At 33.3% G+C, this 21,987-nt stretch overlaps 1 protein-coding gene across 2 annotated transcripts in view; it reads right to left on the bottom strand.

Annotated features, from left to right (window-relative positions):
- Positions 1-21,987, bottom strand: part of LOC136987603 (protein FAM114A2) — a 46,369-nt gene that overhangs the window by 8,901 nt on the left and 15,481 nt on the right. For both annotated transcript variants that reach the window (XM_067285367.1, XM_067285366.1), the window contains 4 exons: positions 19,083-19,193; positions 6,754-6,833; positions 6,544-6,675; positions 3,193-3,295 (listed from right to left, as the gene is read on the bottom strand). In XM_067285367.1, the coding sequence (XP_067141468.1) occupies positions 3,193-3,295; positions 6,544-6,675; positions 6,754-6,833; positions 19,083-19,193 (426 nt within the window). The remainder of the gene's footprint in view (positions 1-3,192; positions 3,296-6,543; positions 6,676-6,753; positions 6,834-19,082; positions 19,194-21,987) is intronic.

The raw sequence follows: 21,987 nt of genomic DNA, 5'->3' as shown, positions 1-21,987 counted from the left end.
ATTTTAAGAATTAATTATGTACGAAATACTTTAAAAGAATATTGAAGACACAACTCTGTTTTCATAAGGTCGGTTACGGACAACAGCATCTGCTATTTAGAGGCAAATATAATAGATGTCCTATTTGAAGGGTCTGGGGATTGTAAAAATGTTGGTTTCTTTTAGAAGTAGAGCTGTCTACTAATTTAAGATTCACTGTATATCTGAAAAATTTCATGCTTGTGCATAACAATGTAAAATCCTGCTTTTAAAATGTTAATCACATTTTGTTAAATTTTGTGTTAGTCTGCAGATCCTCTGTACCCAATAATGGCGTCATAAATGAATTTATTCAGCAGTGGCGTGCCGTCATTGGAAGCGATGGAAGCGCCGCTTCCACCTTCCAATGACCTTCCCTTGTATTTTATAAAATATAAATTTTCATATTTTAACGTACTTTGAATTAATTAAAATGAATATTTTATTATAACTGCATTATGTATCTTTTACAAATTTCTATACTACATGTGAAAAAAAACGATAAGATTGCTATTGTATATTCGAATAATTCGGTGGCGGAAGGAATGTCGAAACCGGGTCAGTTTCCAATCAGCCAGATTATATAGGCATTAGCACATGCGGTTTACAGTGCACCAACCTCACCCGGTTTAGCTGGTAGAAGCGACACACGCGTAAAGAGTTCGACTTTATATCCTGGAGCGGTTGTGGGCTGTTAGCCGCCTGCTAGATATTCGGCCACCCTCGCCCGATTATGTGAATCACGAGCAGACTAGATCAACGGCGGGTAACCCCCGGCCCGCGGGCCAGCTACGGCTCGCGAAAAGTTTTTATCCGGCCCGCGAGATCTTTAATAGATTATTAAATTGGAAAAATAACTAATTAATAGTTATTTTTCCAATTCTTTGTAATTTTCGAAAACGATAAGAGAAATAAATGTAGTAATTAACTTTTTATTTATTTATTTCATATTTGCAGACTAAAAAAATTACGAGTCACAAGAAGGCGTCAATTGACTACTACGGCCCGCGGAAAAAACGTAAAATTTATTCCGGCCCGTGTTATAAAAACGGTTGCTCACCCTAGACTAGATTTATAACTTAACCCAACCGATAGGAGTTTACTGGCATGTTTTTATGATAGTTCTGTATAGTTGACAGGAGTTTTAAAAAAAATCCATTAAAATATTTGATATATTTATTCTGCGTTTATTCTGCTCTCCCATCTTATATTACTTACGGATTTCAATGTTAAACCGGTGATATTACGATTATAGTATGTCCCATCTGTAAGGGAATGCAGAAAAAACGTGTACAATTCTAGTACAGTGTTAAAAAATTAACCGTTCCTTTGGCAGCATCGTTTACAACCAAATTTAATGAATGAGACGTACAATGGTACAAAAAGAGCTCTAGAATTTATTTTCCTTAAATTTACGATTTATATATCCGTTGTCATAAAAATTTCTTTCCACTTCTTTACCAAGACTACAGATATTCAAGTACAAAGTAACTGGTTTCGACTTATTTCTACTAAGAAGTAGTTAAATAATTAAGAGATTAGGGAATGGGGACATAAATAAAACCCTGCCGAAAGAGCCAGAATTTTACTTAAACAAAAGCTCAACCGAACCAATCACTAGCTCAGTACAGTGGGAAACTGATTTCCGTGTACACCTGGTATTAAAACGAATTAGTTAGAAAACAAATGACTATTAAGTTTAACATATTTAGATTTTTACAGCTATGGTGAGAAACGTTTAAAATTTACAACAGCCCTGTGGCGTCCTTTGAGATATACTAATGACGCGACAAAAGAGGCATTTGACATTGACCGGTATCGGTCGGCACCCTCGGGATTTGGCAACCTGGTGCATGCACGCGCCGCACACCTACCAGGACCAGTAACGTAGCGAGGGGGGTGCAAGGGGGTGTATCATGCTCCGGGCGCCACTCGCAGAGGGGTGCCCAAACGGTCTCCAAGACAAACTATACGTGTTTCTGGAAGGGGGAGGGGCCGCCCAAATGGTCTTTAAGACAAACTATATGTTTCTGGAAGGGGGAGGGGGCGCCAATAAAGTGTCGTGCCCTGGGCGCCAGTTATGTTCGCTACGCCACTGACCAGAACGTTTCTGATTCCATTCATTAGCCACTCGTAGGGAGCTATTTCGCTAAGTGGATTGTTTTAACATTTAAAAAGTAAAGAATATTTTGTTATTTTTATGTACGTTTCTTCACAAAGTTATATTTAATTATAAGTTTCTTTAAAAGTATATTCATACAATTGAAGAATTTTTTGTACTAGGTATGTATATTCATCACACATTTTGTTTTACCAAGTAAGTTTTTTTTTATAATTTTAATTTTAGCCCTTATATCGTGGCTAGTGATTAAAAAATTTATTTTAAAAAAGTTTTGGTTCGAGACCATATAATGAAAAAGAAAACATTATTAAAAGAGAACGACCAATGCCTAAATTAAATATAAATACGTCAACAAAAAATTTCGACATTTTGACGATAAAATTTATGACGAATGACGATTCTTTCGTAAAATTGAAGCAATTTGGAAATCAAACCGGAATAGAATTTAACATTGATAGACAATATAAAATAAATATTGAAAATTATAACAAGATAATTACGATTAATAGATGTTATATGTTTTTTCTCAAAGCAAGAATTGGCATTTAGAGGGCAAAGGAAATTTATTGAATCTAATATGAAAGTTCAATATAATTACCTCTGTTATTTATTAAGTACGTCAGATAATCTATTAAAAATACATTTAAAGAAGTATACGGTTTTTACTGGCTTATCGAACAAACGAATATGAACGGGCCCTGACGTGCAATTAATTGATTGCCCCTGTAAGTCGGCTTCTTACAGAAACACAGCTTCCCTATCATCAAATGTCACGGCACGGCACGCCACTGTTATTCAGATATGTTTACAATGCTTTACAACGTTTATATGACAAAAACATTTTTAAAAAAATGCATTTATTGCTGTCCGAATATATTAGCTTCCTGCGACTGCTCATTCAGTGATGTAGTGCACGCATTACATTTGTGAGATAACTTTTTTCTAGTTTTGGCATCTCTAAAATCGGGTTAAAATTGAGAAAAACATGGTAATTATCATAAAAGTAAAATTAAAATGCTTGTTATAAAGTAATTTAAATATTAAAACTTTACCTTGGAAATTATCAAAAAGTACCGAATAATTAATGCTTTTTTCATCATCTTTTTCAGACAAAGGATCATAAGAGACTTCCTTCTCCTTTGCTTCTTTTAAAACCTACATAATTGTGATTTTTGTCCATAAAAATGAATTAACAACAAACTAAATTTAAATTCCAAAAAAATTATAAAAACAATGGAATCAGACTATTTCACTTCTTACGTAATTGTAAAATACACGAAGAAATATATTTTTCTTTCTCCTCTGACTTAGGGATATCTTATAACTACAAAAAAAATTATTAAAAACATTGTATCAACAATGAATAAAAAAGAATTAAAGTTAAAAAAAGGGTAAAAAGGAGATCAACTTGCAAAGAAAACTTTTATTTACATTAATAAACCTCCTAAATGCATTTCGCCTATGGAAGGCTCTTCGGTAGGTCCAATCGTACACAGTTCGTGCTCCGACAAAAACTTACTAATAGAAACCACTTATATAATTTACAAAGAATTCCCAGCATTCCGCTGTTAACATTCCCATATTCAAATTTACATTGTTGTTTTGCATAATTATAGCAAAATGTTCTTTTTACTTTCCATTTTACATTGTTTTTTCTTTAAAGATAATTTTTAATTTATTAGTATTAATTTGACAATTATTAATATTACAGTGTTGGAAGATAGGAGAACTACTAATTTTCAACCTTACGGCAGCCAAGTGTTTTGATAATCTAATCTTCAGTCTTCGTTTCATTTCACCAATATAAAAACTTAGGGTTGTTACATAGGGCTGTACATTCTATTTGATAAACGACACCTTCTTCTTCTAATATATCTTTTTTAGTGCTTCTTATAATCATCATATTTGATAACCTATTATTTTGAGATGGAGCTAATCTGATTAATTTTTAGTTAAAAGATTTATTATATTTTTCATAAATACCTTTTATGTATGGAAATGACACATACTGTTTTATTCTTTGATATTGTTTAACTTTAAATCTATTTTTTTTAAATCTGTTGTACCAGTCATTCAATAATCTCTTTGGGTATTCATTTAGGATATATTTTCTATGTCTCTCTCCAATTTCTTTCTTTCTTTCATCTATATTTGTTATTCTAGCAAAAATCTTTGTCATTTCTATTAAATATATATTATATTTTTATTTTAAAGGACAGTATGATTTAAAATTAATAACTTTTTTCATATTACAGTTTTTCAAATTTACAACAATGTAAAATGGAAAGTAAAAGAACATTTTGCTATAATTATGCAAAACAACAATGTAAATTTGAATATGGGAATGTTAACAGCGGAATGCTGGGAATTCTTTGTAAATTATATAAGTGGTTTCTATTAGTAAGTTTTTGTCGGAGCACGAACTGTGTACGATTGGACCTACCGAAGAGCCTTCCATAGGCGAAATGCATTTAGGAGGTTTATTAATGTAAATAAAAGTTTTCTTTGCAAGTTGATCTCCTTTTTACCCTTTTTTTAACTTTAATTCTTTTTTATTCATTGTTGATACAATGTTTTAAAAAACTTTTTTGAAGTTATAAAATATCCATAAGTCAGAGGAGAAAGAAAAATATATTTTTTTTTGTGTATTTTACAGTTATGTGAGAAGAACTAAATTTAAATTATTAAAAAAATAATGAAAAAAATCAGTCAACAAATATTATACTTAATTTTATTTTTGTATTATGCCAAAAAGGATAACTTCAGTTCAAAAATGATCATTGTATTTTTAAAAATTCTAAAACACTTAGATCAGTTTGAAATTTGACAAGGATTCAATTAAATCAATTGGATTAGCTGATTTTCTTTTATCAAACTCTTCTCTAGAGACATTTGATATTTTTAGTTACTGTTTATGGCTATCAATATCAGAACTGAGAAGACTTACTTTTGGTTCTCTATTGATATTTATTTTAAAGTTAAGCAAATAACAATGCATGAAATATTTTTTCCTGTACATAAACATCAGTAAGCCCAATGTATTAATAATAAGCCAAATGATTGCCGTAATTAATCAAACTATTTTTTGCTAGTGGAGATGTTAGGCATCATCTCTATTCAAAAATTATAAGTCTGGAAGAAAAGAATTGGAAGGCCCGGAGCGAGATTTGAACCTGCAACTCCCGCTTACCGTGCGGTTACATTGCCAGTTATCCAGACCTCCAAGCAATTCTTCGCTTCCAGACATTGTTAATTCTTGATACAACCATCCATAATTACTCATGGCACCAACCGGAGATGACTGTTATGCTCACAGCCTTTATAACCATTCACTGTGGCACTTGGCCGGCTATCACTTTACCCCGAATTAATTCCGACGAGAGATGGCACCTAACGTCTACCTCTAATACCAAATTACTTCATTTCTAATTATTAATAGTAGTAAACAATAGCCCAATTAATTACGGCAATCATTTATTCCTGTAATTTGAATTTGTTTGTTTTAAGAGGAAGAAATAGCAGTAGTAATATAAAATTAATGAAAAAGTTAAATTAAATACCTTTTGGTACACTATTGATACATTTTTAAGAAAATTAAACAATTTGTAATATAATAGAAAATGTGCTGTGTATACATATTTTTATGATTATTGCTTTTGTACCTTGTAGCAAAGAAATTTAGTTGTCAAAAAGAGGAAAATGAATGGAAGATATAACTATTAACAAAGACTATACAATAATATTTACATTAGTTTTATTTTCTATGGTGTGAGAAAGGATATAATTTTTTTAATGTATAGTCTTTCATGTAATTATTGAATGGAAGATATTACAATGATAAAATAAATTATAAAAAATAAAAATTGTAAAAACATTTAAACATTACCTCAAAAAATCAACTCTGTAATTTGAACAGAGGTTTACTGTGACAAATAATTTTGCTTTTGTAAAAGGGATGTAAATAAATATCTCTAGTAATGAATTGATAAAAAAATCCAAAGGACAAATATACTTTTAAAGAGTTTTCTATAATAGAAGAAACACCCTAAAACAGATTAAGAAAGCATTTTCATACTTTGTCCTTTTCAAACACCTCAGAAACTTGACAAGAGTCAACATTTATTTTGAGGCTCTTCTTGGTCTCACTATGTAAAAAAGGTAGTATATATACTATATATATACTATTTACTATTATATACTATATTACTATATACTTTTTAATATACTATTAAAAAGCTCTGTTTTCCAGGATTGAACCTTTTAGAGTTAATGAATAACCAATGAAATGTTACTAGTAGTCATTGTATTATTTGAAACATTGCTTAAACAAAACCCCTCGGATAATTTATTGATTGAAATATAAATTAATTTGCTTAAGTCTACTATTTTAAATTTATACATACTTCAGAAAGACTACTGCCAGAAAAATAAGACCTCTTCTTTCTAAATCCAGGATCGCCCTCCGTCAGGATGTCGATGGTTTTTTTACCGATCAACTCCAAGGTGTCCAGGCCGCCCATTATTACTTTCGAACCCTGCAGTAAGATGCCGATAAAACACATTTAAAATAAACAACACGGTAGAAAATTCTCGGCATTTTTAATAGGTCTTACGGTGTTTTCGATGACTTTGGTCAAAGACGACACGCCTTCAAACAGTCCCGACGAACCTTGTTCCATTTTCCTTTCTTTCTCTATCACAATAATTATTATTATTCCAGACTAATGAAATGAATAATCTTTTTATCACAAACATAAAGGATAACAAAATATCTCAGATTCTCTTGAGCAACTTAAACTAAGACATTTATTTGCAACTATTTTGTTTTAAAAACATATTTGATGTTTTGAAAATTTAATATAACTATGTTAATTTTATAAACTTACAAAACAAACTAGCATTTCTGTTCATACAGTCCATAAAATCAAAGATAAAAAATTAATTTCTGTAACATGAAATAAATTAAACATTTTCAGAATATTGTGTAATGTATAGAATGGCTGTTGCATTGTTCATCAGACTGACAAATTCAGAATATTTAATAATGTCCTAGGAATATGATGTAAATGGCTTTTCATCATATTCCAGCCAAAGCGGCGAGTGAAGCAAGCCGCGAGGCTGCACTTTCCCATAGGCTTAAATTTGTATGTACATTCCAGGCAAATCCTGTTCGAACCACTGATTGGACGTAGTGAATTACGAGATTGGATACCAATCTCGTAATTCACTACATCCAATTATCGATGGATTTCAGGTAGTATGATGATTTTTTTATTTTTCGTTTTCAATCCAAAAGAAGGAAATGAAACCAAAAGCACAGGAAAAAGTAAGTAGCAAATTTACGTTTTAAAAATGTCTAAATATAGGTGCATTTAGGTTATTGTTGACGGTTGCCATCTTGTTTGCTCGTGTGCGTGAGAAAACAAGATGGTGACCGGAAGTGCCGCCATCTTGGATCCTAGAGTAACATTAACCGACAAAGGATGGCCCTATAATCTATATGTTATGGACAAAGTGATTAATCAGGCATTATTCATAATGACCAAAAAGGGCAGGCATTGTAATAAATATTGATTAATTTATCAAATTGACCGGTCATTATGAATACTGCTATCACCTAGTCGGGCAAAGTGATAATAAGTTTGAGGAATGATCATCCGACATACGCTAGCTAATCGGCACTCAGTTGCGTGTGCGTATCGTGTTTAGTACCTAATTTAAAATTTGATTAAAGAAACCTCCACTTATTTTATTTAGAAATATTTATTTTTTGTGAATTATTTCAAAGTATTTTAAAAAGAACATGTAATCTTTTAAAACTAAGTACTATTAACTATATTAATTAAATGGCAAAATTTTATCTATGTGCACCATCTTGGCGGTGGTTGCGACTGTTTGTGCTCGCGACGGATTTCTCCCGGAGGGGAGCCGCCAGCATGCCGCCGATTGTTTAACGTTACTAGATATTGATACATACTAGTTATTGATACGTGTGTTCAAGAACTACCGTGAATAAATAACTAGTGACGTTAAACAATCGGCGGCCTGCTGGCGGCTCCCCTCTGAGAGGAATCTATCGAGAGCACAAACAGTCGCGACTGCCACCAAATTCGGTACTAAACACAATATGCACGCGCAACTGAGTGCCGATTGGCTAGCGTATGTCGTATGATCACTCCTCAACTTATTATTATCACTTTGCCCGACTAGGTGATAGCAGTATTCATAATGACCGGTCAATTTGATAAATTACTGAAATTTATTACAATACCTGATTCATAATGCCTGTATTAATCACTTTGTCCATAACATATATATATATATATATATATATACATATTTGTACAGAGACTGTATGTATGTATATATACACAGTCTGTTTATAGCAATTCTTTGTAAAGTGTTGGTTTCAGTGGTTAGTGGAAGGAACATTTTACTTTCAATATATACACACACATTATATCTATATCTATACTACTATATAAGAGACAATGTATATTTTGTTTGTGACCACTAACCCTGAAAACTATTGAACCAATCGCTACCAAATTTTAACACGTGTCAGGTGTGTTATGTAACCATACACTTAAGAATGCGGGATGAGATTTTCTCGCCTAGAGAGGGAGAAATTGTGCGCTTTCCTTTCGTGTGTCGGGTGTCGTGTGCCCTTATCCTGGGATAAATTTTCCAAAGGCTGAATGTATCTTCAATTATCGTCTCTCCCGAGGAAGAAGAGTAATAGAGAGTACCTTTGAAATTTTAGCATTGCAATGGCACATTTTCCATCAGTCAATTATGGCAATTCCTGATGTTGTAACAAAAATGGTGTTATGCACAGTTGTAATGCATAACTTTATAATGAAAAATAATTCAGTGCCAGAATACTGTCCCCCAAATTTTGTAGACCAGGAGACTATCTCTGGCAATTTCATTTCAGGTGAATTCTGGGATGCGGCACCTTCTAATTGGGATCCTCTTTAACGTGGTTTGCGGAATTCTTCACGAATGAGGGACACGTACCATGGAGGTTTAAGATTATTAATCGAGGAACCCTGCCAGATTCATGAAGATATTACAATAATGTATTACATTTGCATAGTTTCTAAAATTTTAATATTTGATTATTTTGATTTGGTATCAAACATAATTTTTGGTATACATGTAAATTTTATATATATTTTCTTTATGTTAAAACAGACTACGAAAATAATATATCCTCATTTTTGTTAGTAGTGTATTAGAATTGTAATTTATATTTTAGATACTTGTATCAGTTTTACATATTAAAGACATTTACAATAATCTCGTCTTCTTGTTATGCCTTAAAGAATTTTTACTGTTTTGTTTCCTTTTCCTCTATGTATAATAAAGATAGTTTTATAAAATGATTATACAAGGAAAAATTTATAAGAATGGATAAATGACATTAAATTTACATTTGTAATTAATTATTAAATCACATTTCTGTAAATGCAAATGTTCTTAGTATTGTTTCGGTTCACTTTTCACAATTACTGGTATTTGTTATCGTGGATGTCTGTATGTTTATTAGAAGCAATTGACCATAATTAAATTTTTAAAAAACAAACTTTACAAACTATGTAATGATTGATGTTTGTTAATTTAACATTCATTAACACAAAATTCTATCTAAATAACCTGTAAATATTTGAGCTACATAGAATTTATATTTATTTAGATTTTTGTATGATTCATGCAAAGATTTTTCTTTTTGAATAAATTATGTTGATTAAATTGGACCATCAAATATTACGCTCAATTAACCAATACATATTGGTTGTATGCAACATGTTGTAATTATTATATTAATAAGTTTCCAATAATAATTAATTGTAATCAGTATGCTGACCAGAGTGTAAAACTCAAAAAATTCATGGATCTCTTGATAAAACATGCAATGTTTGGTATAGTTGCATGTTACATGTACAGTTATTTATTGGGTTGTACCATATTGCCTACATTATCAAGATGTTTTGGTGCACACACAAACGTCGGATACTGCAATTGAACATAGACGATTTCACTGGAATATTTTTAAACCACAAAATTCCGGGGTATTATACTTGGTCGAATAATAAATTTTCTCGAAGGAAATGAGAACTAATGTTGAAGGCTATCCTGGAATGAAAAGAGATACAGCACCTGGTAGAGTTTACACTATTCATCCCAATCAAGGTGAATGTTTTCATCTGAGAATGTTATTACATCACGTTTGAAGTCCAACTTCATTCGAGCATTTAAAGACCATCAATGGTATCGTTCTTCAAAAAGTGCTTCAAACATGAGAGATTTATTTGCTATTATTTTAGTTTTCTGTCAACCATCTGAATCTCTATTTCTATGGGAAACATTTCGAACGGATTTTTGCCAAGATATTCTTCATCGAGAACAAAATCGATTAAACAACTATGAATTGACATTCTCTGAAGAAATTTTTAATCAAGGTTTGATTGAAATAGAGGATAAGGTGGTCTGTCTTTCTGAAAAATATGTACATGATTTTGGTTTGGCTTCACCTATCAGGAATAATCAAAATTCTAATGATCCTTAACAGCTCTCTTTTCAGGCGTCCTTATGACATACACAAATCAAATAATTTTGTGGCAGTTAATGTACCAAAATTAGTTGATAATCAGAGTTATGCATTCAATGTTATTATTGATAGTGTGATCAATAATTGAGGCAAAGTATTTTTTGTGGATGCTCCCGGTGGAACTGGGAAAACCTTTTTGATTAATTTACTGTTGGCTAAAGTGAGATCGGCCAGAGATACAGCACTGGCTGTAGCATCCTCAGGAATCGCAGCGACGCTTCTCAATGGAGGTAGGACTGCTCGCTCGACTTTCAAATTACCATTGAATGGTAAAATCCATTTGTGATGGAGAATTGACAAAGTGAGAAACATTGGAAGAGGAGGAGTTGTTATAGAGATTGAAAATCCTGACGATGCTCTTAAGCTTGAGCGGCACATCACTACAGAAATTCCCCAATTACTGATAAGGAAGCCTCGGAAATTGCTACCACATGTTGTCATCTTTTCAGTTCCTACTGAGATTACTAAGGAAGAGCTACCATTGTACATTTACAGACAAAATGACCTTATCAGTGAAACATATAAGGAAGAGGAATTCAACGAGGTTTTTAAGACGAAATTCAGAATGGGGAAAAAAAATAAATATTACAACAATTGGGTTATTCAGGTAACACCTAGTCTAAGAAATCAACTTTTAAAGATAGAAAAACTGTCAATTCAATGGTCAAAATGTAAAACAACAGATTTCTGCCCAGTGCTCCAATGCTTTCGGTGTTGTCGGTATGGCCATTCCACAGCAATGTGCAGCCAAGAGATGCCCACATGTAGCCACTGCTCTGGTCAACATACCTATAACGAATGCACGAATATAGACCTACCTCCAGTATGTTGTAACTGTAGACATGAACACACCATGGCTGGGCATAATGCCAGAGATAGTTCTTGTAGGGTATACACAAGAATCAAAACCAATCTAATAAATAGAACTGACTATGGAATTACAACCTAAGACTAAAATTAGCTTCCTGCAATACAATATAGGTAGAAGCATTGCTTCTACTTCAATCTTAACTTCTATCATCAATCAATTTGATCTCATTCTTTGCCAAGAGCCATATTGTGTTAGAAACAGACCTGCATGTCTACCTACTTCCTGCGTTACTTTAAGTGGCACTAACAGCTATCCCTGGGCAATTTCTATTACACCAAACAGCGATCTATCCCTACTGCACCATCAGAATATCAGTACTCAATATATCTGCTGTACTGAGTTATACATCCGTGGGAGCAGATACATAATTATCAACTTTTATTGTCCAAAAGACATTATCACCGAAGACTTTCTGTTAACCATTCAGGATTGCATTGACGTTTTCCCTAATGCCCACTTTATCATTGCCGGTGATACTAATGCACACTCCCCTACCTGGGGTGGTGACCGCTTGGACTGCAATGGCCGCTTATGGGAGGAATTCTATGCCCGCAACGATCTACAAATCATTAACGACCCCATGTCTCCTCCAACTTTCGTCTCCAGCCAGGGGCATAGCTGGATTGACGTCACAGCCTGCTCTTTGAGCTGCTACCCGAACATTTGTGACTGGGGTATTCTTAAGCATTCCATCGACGATCATGCCATGATTTCTTTCTGCCTTAACATAAACATTACGGACCCTAATAACTTTCGGCAGCCACGTCAAAAGTACAACATCAAACGCGCTAATTGGAATGGCCTACAAACATTTCTTTTAACCAACCTTAGTGGTCTTGACTATTACGACCCTGACAACTCATGCAAACATATTGAGGTATCTATTGAAAAAATCAAGGAGGCCTGTGATTATTTTATTCCCAAGTACACCAACACTCGTAGGCCGGTACCCTGGTGGACAGCTGAGCTTAATCAGCTTCGTAGCAAAAACATCTTCCTCAGAAAACGATACCAGAGATGCCACACTGAGCCCCTCCGTACCACCTACAAGACCGCATATTTTGAACACCTTAGACAATATAAAAATGAAATTAAAAAGGCTAAGACTGACTCCTGGAACAACTTCTGCTCTGCCGCTGGTAAGAACCCCTGGGGTTTCATTACCCGCTTCTGCACTGAGAAGCTCAAAAAAAGGCAAATTCTCCATTCAACCTCCGTGGGGCAAGACTTTCTTCAGGCTGCCAATAATAAAATTGATCATTTTTGCCTTCCTGATACTCAGGACAATGAAACTGACTTCCACCGCAGTGTCCGGGCACAAATTACAATGGATTTTAATACCCTGGACACCCCCGACTTTCTGCCACAGGAAATTGACAGAGCCTTTTCCAACCTTGCAAACAAAAAAGCTCCTGGCCATGATAACATCACGCCGGAGCTGGCCAAGCACCTATGGTATCTGATCCCTGATAATCTGACTAACATTTATAATGCTTGCCTTAGGCAGGGCTTTTTCCCTCAAACCTGGAAGCATGCCACTATTGTCCCAGTCCCTAAACCGGGCAACCCTGCTGAGAGTCGACCGATCTCTCTTTTGCCGATTCTGGGCAAAGTCCTAGAAAGACTTATTACTAACAGGCTTCTTTGGCACCTGGAAAGGAACTCCCACCTCCACGATTGCCAATTTGGCTTTCGCCCTCAACGCTCGGCTCCTGATGCCATTCAAAAAGTAATCGCCGAAACCAACTATCTTTTGGAGGACCATAAGTATGTACTGGCCATCTGCCTAGACATTGCTAAGGCATTTGACAGTGTCTGGTGGCCCTCTGTTCTTCTTAGTCTTCGCCAAAGGGACTGTCCGGCAAATTTATATAGGCTGCTCACTGATTACCTTCACAATAGAACCGCTGAACTGCACTGCGGTGGACATACTGTCCATAGGAACGTCGTTCGTGGTTGTCCGCAGGGTTCTGTGTGTGGCCCCCTGCTTTGGACCATCGTCTTTGACAACTTCCTTCGTCAGGACTTTGGTCAACATAATATCATTGCCTACGCAGACGACGCCATTGTCCTCTATGGTGGACGTTCCAGAGCAGATCTTGAGGTAAATGGAAACAAAATTCTTCAAAACATCCTTGACTGGGGCTCCCAATACAAACTCTCTTTTAACGCGGCCAAATCTACCGGTATTGTCTTCAACAAACCTGGCAATCAAAATCTTTACCTGAGAGTTCCTACGATTAGACTGAATGGCCAGACAATTAAAATCAAAACAACTATGAAATACTTGGGAGTCGTTTTCGATCATAGACTTCTATGGAACTCGCATGTCTCATACATCAATGACCGCACAGGGAAAATACTTAATGCTTTTGTCGTTATTGCCAAAAAGCGATGGGGTCTGGCGACTGAGGCTATGAATGCTATCTATGATCAAATCTTTATACCAATTACCACCTATGCCTGTGGCTCCTGGGGGCAAGCAGTCTGCAAAGTCCACATCAGGCGCAAGCTTTTATCGGCTCAAAGGAGAGCCCTAATTCAGATTACGAAGGCATACAGCACGACTTCTAACGCCTCTCTTCATATCCTTGCAAGGAAGGCCCCAATTGATAAGATCATCACTTTACATCATAAGTCTTGGCGCATTAAGTGGGGTAACGACATTACTGTTGGCAATATCATCATTAACAGCGACAACCTGGAAAGAAATGTCAACTTTCGGGACACAAGACACCCTGCTACCGACTATAAAATTATTTTTGAAACCACCGACCAAGCCGACATTAACATCTTTACTGATGGATCGAAGAATGGCGCTTCTGTTGGCTGCAGCTATGTGGCCTACAACAATGGAACCGAAACCGCAGCTGGACAATACAGACTTGGGAATGACTGTACGATCTTCCAGGCGGAGTTGTTTGCTATTTATATGGCGGCCTTCTGGGCTGACAACAACTATAATCACAACAGAATCAGTATCACCACTGACAGCGCCTCTGCTCTTGCCATCCTGCAGACGAAGAACTTACACCCGCTGGCCTGTAAGATCCAGGAAATCATCAACAGTTCTTCGTGTATCTTTTATCTAAACTGGACTAGAGCCCATCAGGGCCTACATGGCAATGAAAGGGCTGACACTCTTGCCAAAGATGCTTCCACTAATCTTAAGTTGCCAATTGCATATAATAAAATAAACATTAATACAATCAAAGGGATCCTGTGGAGAGATCTTGTTGATTCCTGGCAAGAGGAATGGGATACTAACAACTCTCACTCCATCACACACAGCTTTATCCCCAATATAAAAGAGTTCCTCACTTGTAGCTGGTACATTCCCAGCCGCAACATCTGTCAATTTCTCACCGGACACGGAAGGTTCCATTCCTATTTGGCAAGGTTTAGGTTAGCGAGCAATCATAACTGCTCCATCTGTGATACAATTGATGGAAGTGAACATTATATTTTACAATGCCCTATGACCGAGCGGGAACGCCTTCAGCTCAGAGTACTTTGTGAGGCTCGCAACTATACATGGCCTCCCCACAATTTAAACTGCTTTATTAAGCACAGTGACACTTATCACGCATTTTTGGACATTGTCAAATGCTACTTCAGGAACACTTCTGTTCCTGGATATCGATAACTATAGCTCATCGTGTACTCATCCTCTCCTCATTTAAGTACTTTTGTTTTTCATGTATACCTTCACTGTAATGGTAATTTTATTTCTCTTCTGTGTATCAATTGGATCAAATTGCATCGGAAAAGGTAATTACTTTAGGAGAGCTACAAGAGTCCTACAAAAGTCATCATAAGAGTGCTTCAAGAGTGCCTTTGGAGTGCCTCGAGACAATTGCTTCAAGAGTGCTTTAAGAGTGCTTGGAACAGCGAAGTGGCTGATGTGAAAAATGCTTATGAAAGTATTAATCAGGAATGAAACAAAGAAGACATATTGCACATCAGAAGCAGTCAAAAGTGTGAATGACAGAGAAATAACAGAATTTGACGTCATTATTAAAGGTAAAGGTACAAATAGCTGCAAACGTAATTGGACCTAATGGAACTGACGTTAAAAGTCCAATTGCAGCAAAGAGACGACGCAAATTTTACAGAACTATATTATTGCAAGCTCACCGTATCAGCGAAAACGCCTCTAGTTTGTAAGAATTATTTTATTTTTAATTTTATTTTTATTTTATTTTATTTATTTTTTATTTTTTTTTTTTGTTATGTTTTGTATATTATCTGTGCTCTGTGTTAAATCTGTTAATTGTCATTCTACTTGTAGTTGATGTCATGCTTGTATAGATTAGTAGTTATTATTGTGTTATTAATTATTTATTATTTGTTATCTACCGGTGGAACTGGAAAACCTTTTTGATTAATTTACTGTTGGCTAAAGTGAGATCGCCAGAGATACAGCACTGGCTGTAGCATCCTCAGGAATCGCAGCGACGCTTCTCAATGGAGGTAGGACTGCTCGCTCGACTTTCAAATTACCATTGAATGTATTTTGTGATGGAGAATCCATTTGTCCAATCCGTAAAAATGATCCACTTGGAAAAATTCTCCAAGAAACATTATTCATAGTCTGGGATAAGTGTATGATGAGTCATAGGGCTCATATTGAAGCTGTTGATCGATCTTTACAAGATCTTAGATTGAATAATAAACTAATGGATGGTATAACCTTTGTTTTCACCAGCAATTTTTGACAGACTTTACCTGTGATTCCAAAAGGTACGAGAGCTGACACAATAAAAGCATGCTTAAAGTCTTCACGTATTTGAAACAGTATCGAAAAACTCTATTTGCATACAAATATGAGCTCTCGTCTTGCAGGAGGTGACCCTGCATTTCCGAAACAGTTACTGAAAATTGGTGATGGAACAGTACACAATGAAAATGGCTACATCACTGTCAGTAAAAACATAGGTAAGATAGTGAATACACTCAATGATTTGGTTTCTGAAATTTATCCTGATATTTCAGATTTATTGAATAAACCGTATCTTTGGTTGTGTGAAAGGGCATAATTTCACTAGAAATATAACAGCAGAAGAAATAAATACCATTATTCTTGAAAAAGTCAATGGTAACAACCAAGATTACCTATCCATTGATACAGTTTTAAGCACTGATGATACAGTCCATTATCCACAAGAGTTTCTTAATGGTCTCAACCCATCTGGATTCCCACCACATAGATTAAAATTAAAAATTGCTTCTCCAATTATGTTGTTACGTAATGTTCAACCTCCCAATCTGTAATGGTACCAGGTTACAAATTACAGCTATGCGTTACAATATCATTGAAGCTATAATTCTCACTGGACCAGCAACTGGGGAAATTGCATTTATTCCTAGAATCCCAATGATTCCTACAGATCTACCATTTCAATTTAAACATTTACAATTTCCAATTAAAGTTTCTTTTGCTATTACAATTAACAAATCGCAAGGCCAAACATTCCAACACGTTGGAGTGGATCTTCGTACAGACAGTTTCTCCCATGGCCAATCATATGTAGGGCTTTCCAGAACTGGAAATCGTAACAATCAAATAATTTTGATACCAACAGGTGACAAAACTCGAAATATAACTTATTCAGAAGTTTTATGACTTTATTTTTTTTATATTTTGCAATACTCTACTGCAATACTACACATTGATCACCCAAAAACAATTAATGATCAATTAGTTCAATTTTTTGAACTTGTATATGTATATCAGAGTGGGCAAGACTGCAATGGGGGATGCTAGTATGTTATATGTGTGTGTATATATTAAAAGCAAAATTTTCCCTCCACTAACCACCAAAACCAACACTTTACAAAGAAGTGCTATAAACAGAGACTCAATTCTGCTTGGAAGAAATATAATCAAATCAATCAAGACAGACAAGTAGTTTATCCACACTTTCTGAAATATTGTATTATAGAAACATCACCAAATGATCACCTAAATAATCAGGCTATAACTCCACTAATTTAAATAATTAATACAAAATAATTTGCTACTAAAGGTACCATCTCTTAACTGAATTAATAATTACAATTTTAATAATTTAGAACCATCTGGAAGAAAAGAACTGAATAGTAATAACATGTATTTGGAAGCAAATATTGGATAGCCCATATAGCATAAGTGATAAAAAGAGATGTAAGCCCATATAATATCTATTATTAAATTTAAAAATGATAAAATAATAATTATTTTCAGTTTTAATTAACAGACTACCTAGTAAAGTAAAAGTTAAAACTTGAAAAGTCAAGCATGAATCTAAACTATTGGATATTTGGCTACATTTTATACCGCTATTTACTTAATTAAATTATGGCATTTGGTCGAAAAGTAGTCGATTATTTATTTGTTTAATCTTAATCGTGATGACGGCTTAATTTCTATTTCAGAAAATTCCGAAAGAAACGAGAAGAAACTGCAAGTCTTGCTTCAATTGGATTATCACATAAGAAAAGATGCAAGCCTGTATAGCATAAGTGATAATCCAATTGAAGCAAGACTTGCAGTTTCTTCTCGTTTCTTTCGGAATTTTCTGAAATAGAAATTAAGCCGTCATCACGATTAAGATTAAACAAATAAATAATCGACTACTTTTCGACCAAATGCCATAATTTAATTAAGTAAATAGCGGTATAAAATGTAGCCAAATATCCAATAGTTTAGATTCATGCTTGACTTTTCAAGTTTTAACTTTTACTTTACTAGGTAGTCTGTTAATTAAAACTGAAAATAATTATTATTTTATCATTTTTAAATTTAATAATAGATATTATATGGGCTTACATCTCTTTTTATCACTTATGCTATATGGGCTATCTAATATTTGCTTCCAAATACATGTTATTACTATATAACTACACAGATAAATTGCTATACCCACCAAAAACGTAGTTCATTACATTAAATTCAATTTTAAGATAGATAAAACACCAGATGGAAGCATAAGTTATTTAAATTCTATAATTTAATTAATACAATGAAGTAACCTGGAAACATGGCAGTTTTGATTAGCAATTGATTGCAGAAATATTAAGATCAGATTTGTATTCAACTTAATACCATCGTGTATTACAATAGTAAAATCCCTTATTAAAACGTTTATTCATTAAATTCTGTAATTTAAGCAAGCAAATCATCATTTGTGAATAAATATCACAAATAATCTAAGTGCCACATGACGTTTGCAACTATACAGCATATTTATTTTGTGAAGATAGTTTATCATTTAAATATGAATGGATCTTAATTATTTAAAAAAAGTTTTATTTTTATGATATCTAATAAAATAAATGTTTTACTCAAAATTTTAGCAAGTAATTTCTTGTAAAAACAATACTCTTGCCATATGTATTAATAAGAAAGTAATTAATGACAACAAATAAAAAACACTTAAATAGTATTGTTTTTTAACATATTCAAATTTTCTTACCTTGGTCGTTTTCTTTTTCTGTTTTAGAATCTATAGAAGCTGCGAGTTCTTCGGGAGAAGGAGCACCCAAGGTTGCCTCGACCGTCTCTAAGACCGTGCCCAGTCCTTGACCTTTTCAGTAAAATTGGCAAACAAAATTTCACATTGAATAACTTTTAGAAAAGAATTAAAGCAACATTTTCAAAATTTTTGGAAATCAGTGTTAAAACTGTCATTGTTAATATATTTTGAACTGATAAATGCTCTGTAACTATCATTTCATAAATTAATTTAAAATGAAATCATATTTATTTGTCTTTCAGAAATCTTTTTCTCCATACACTTCATCTGGGAGAAGTGAACCATAAAATATAATTCCAATAACAAAATTTTTTGCTTATCACCATTGACCCATAATGTTGTAACTGTAACAAACTTCATAAAGCTTGATCACATCAAAGTAATTAGTGAGAAACTCTTATCATGCAATGCTTTTTTATATAAGTTGTTGTATGTACACACATTTAGAATTCTTGGGAAGAAATTTTGATCTCTTCTTGAGACTTCCAAGGGAAAATTTGTAATATTTCTTAATTTAAATTTCATTTGTATACTAGTACTTTTTATATATTAACAGGACTTATTATACTGGAAAATGTGGATGCAGATATTTAGTCTTACAGATCAAAAATAATGTTTTTTATTTAGTTCACCCGAACACATACACTTTAAACTTGTGTTTCGGACTCGTTCGTCCCTCCTCGGCAAGCCTTTAAACGACACTTTCTACAATTAACATTAACAATAATTATTGTAAAATTCAATACCTTCTATATTTTTGATCTTTTCATCTATTTGTATCATTGTTATTTTGGCCAATTTTACAGCAGGTATGTGGATGATTGCATAATACTTTTTGATAAAACGAAAACAAATGAAAATATAATTATAAATAAGACCAAGAAGACGAAAGAGAATATCAAATTTGAATTAGAAAAAGAAAAACAGAATAGTATAAATTATTTAGATATAACCATAGAAAGAAAAAATAATAGATTAATTTACAAGAAATATGTCAAACCAATACAAATACCCAAAATAATTAATTATAAATCTGTGATTCCGGTCAGTATGAAATATAATATATTTAAAATGTATACGAATAAAATAAGGCAAAGAACGAGCGAAATAGAAACACAAAAACAAGAAGAAGAAGATAATTAAAATGTTTATTTTTAAATGATTACCCAAAATGTATAATAAAAAAATGGCTTGGAAAACTAGATAATGACAAACAACCAAAATCAATAGATGGAGAAAAAGTTTATTAAATTAAGATACGTTCCAAAATTATTTGAAAGAATTAAAAATGTAATAAAAAGTAGAATCAACTTAATACCAGAAAAAATAAATTCGACTAAAAAACATTTATGTTACAGAAAAGAAGAAAAATATGATATAACAGAGGAGAAAGGAATAGTATATTCATTTGATTGTAACTGTAATCCAAAGAAAACGTATATAGGAGAAACTAAAAGAAAAATAAGATTAAGTGAACATATCGGAGCAATCAGAGGAAACTATGCAAATTCGGCAGTAGCCGACCATTGTAATACGGAAGGTCGTGCAATTGATCTAAATACGGTAAAAATCGGGAAAAAGGAAAAAACAATTATAAAAGACAACTGTATGAGCATTTAAATATAATTAGGTAAACTAATAAAATGAATAACAACAATGGTAGAGAGATCCACCAATCGTGGTTATAAAAGATGTGATGGGAACGTATTAGAATCGAAATTAAGTAGAAACGAATAAACGAAAAGAAGTAAGTTAATTGAAATAATAATATTTTAGATAATAATTAAATTTATTGTTTTAAACTGATTTTAATGTATAAAAATTAGGAATGTGTCAAATTGTATGGTTGCTGTGGATCGTGAGTTTAATTGGAAATGTAAAGGAGTTCGGAAATACAGAATTTGTAAGAATTTTTAATTTATTGTCGGGAAATGTTTGTGTTTTTAACTAATTTTAGTTATAATTGTACCAAAGAAATATTTTTTATTGTTAATTGTAGAAAGTGTCGTTTAAAGGCTTGCCGAGGAGGGACGAACGAGTCCGAAACACAAGTTTAAAGTGTATGTGTTCGGGTGAACTAAATAAAAAACATTATTTTTGATCTGTAAGACTAAATATCTGCATCCACATTTTCCAGTATAATAAGTCCTGTTAATATATAAAAAGTACTAGTATACAAATTAAATTTAAATTAAGATAGAAAGGACACCAAGGCGTAATAATTGTAATATTGCTGATTTCTAAGTAGAAATATTTTGTGATTTAAAAAAAATTCTTGTAATCTCTTGATTCTTGATCAGGAATTTATACCTTTACAGTAGATGCAATCTGTACTCTCCATAATTCCTAAAAAGGAGTCTGACTCCTTCCATCCTATTTCTCTTGCCCAGCCATGTTAAAACTATTTGAAATCTGCTTGTATCAATCTGTGTATTATCCAATTACTTCTTGCATCTATTCTGCTCAACACTCCAGCATAAATCATTGTTTCACCACTAGTAATCTCCTAGAAATCCAATATGTAATTTTAAACAATTTTGAATTAAAATGTCCTACAAATGTAGTTTACATAGACATAGCAAAAGCATTTGACTCTGTTCTTCCAAATATACTTATTGATAAGCTTTTCTCCAAATTCGATATAAATAATTCAATTTTGGTATGGCTTAATAATTTTTTCTATTGCATACATAGAAAATCATAATATCTGAATTTCACTTTTGCCCATTTTCACCATTAATCAGTATATCGCAGAGTTCTGTCTTCAGTAATCTTATGTTTATTGCTTATATTAATAAATCTTTATCCCTTATTTCCTCCTCATTCATTAATGCCTATGCTGACG

The sequence above is a fragment of the Centruroides vittatus genome, unplaced genomic scaffold, assembly GCF_030686945.1.
Source record: "Centruroides vittatus isolate TY-2023 unplaced genomic scaffold, ASM3068694v2 scaffold_2520, whole genome shotgun sequence".
NCBI lineage: Eukaryota > Metazoa > Arthropoda > Arachnida > Scorpiones > Buthidae > Centruroides > Centruroides vittatus.
The sequence above is the reverse complement of the archived record's forward strand: the minus strand, read 5'-3'. Positions and strand labels throughout refer to the sequence as shown.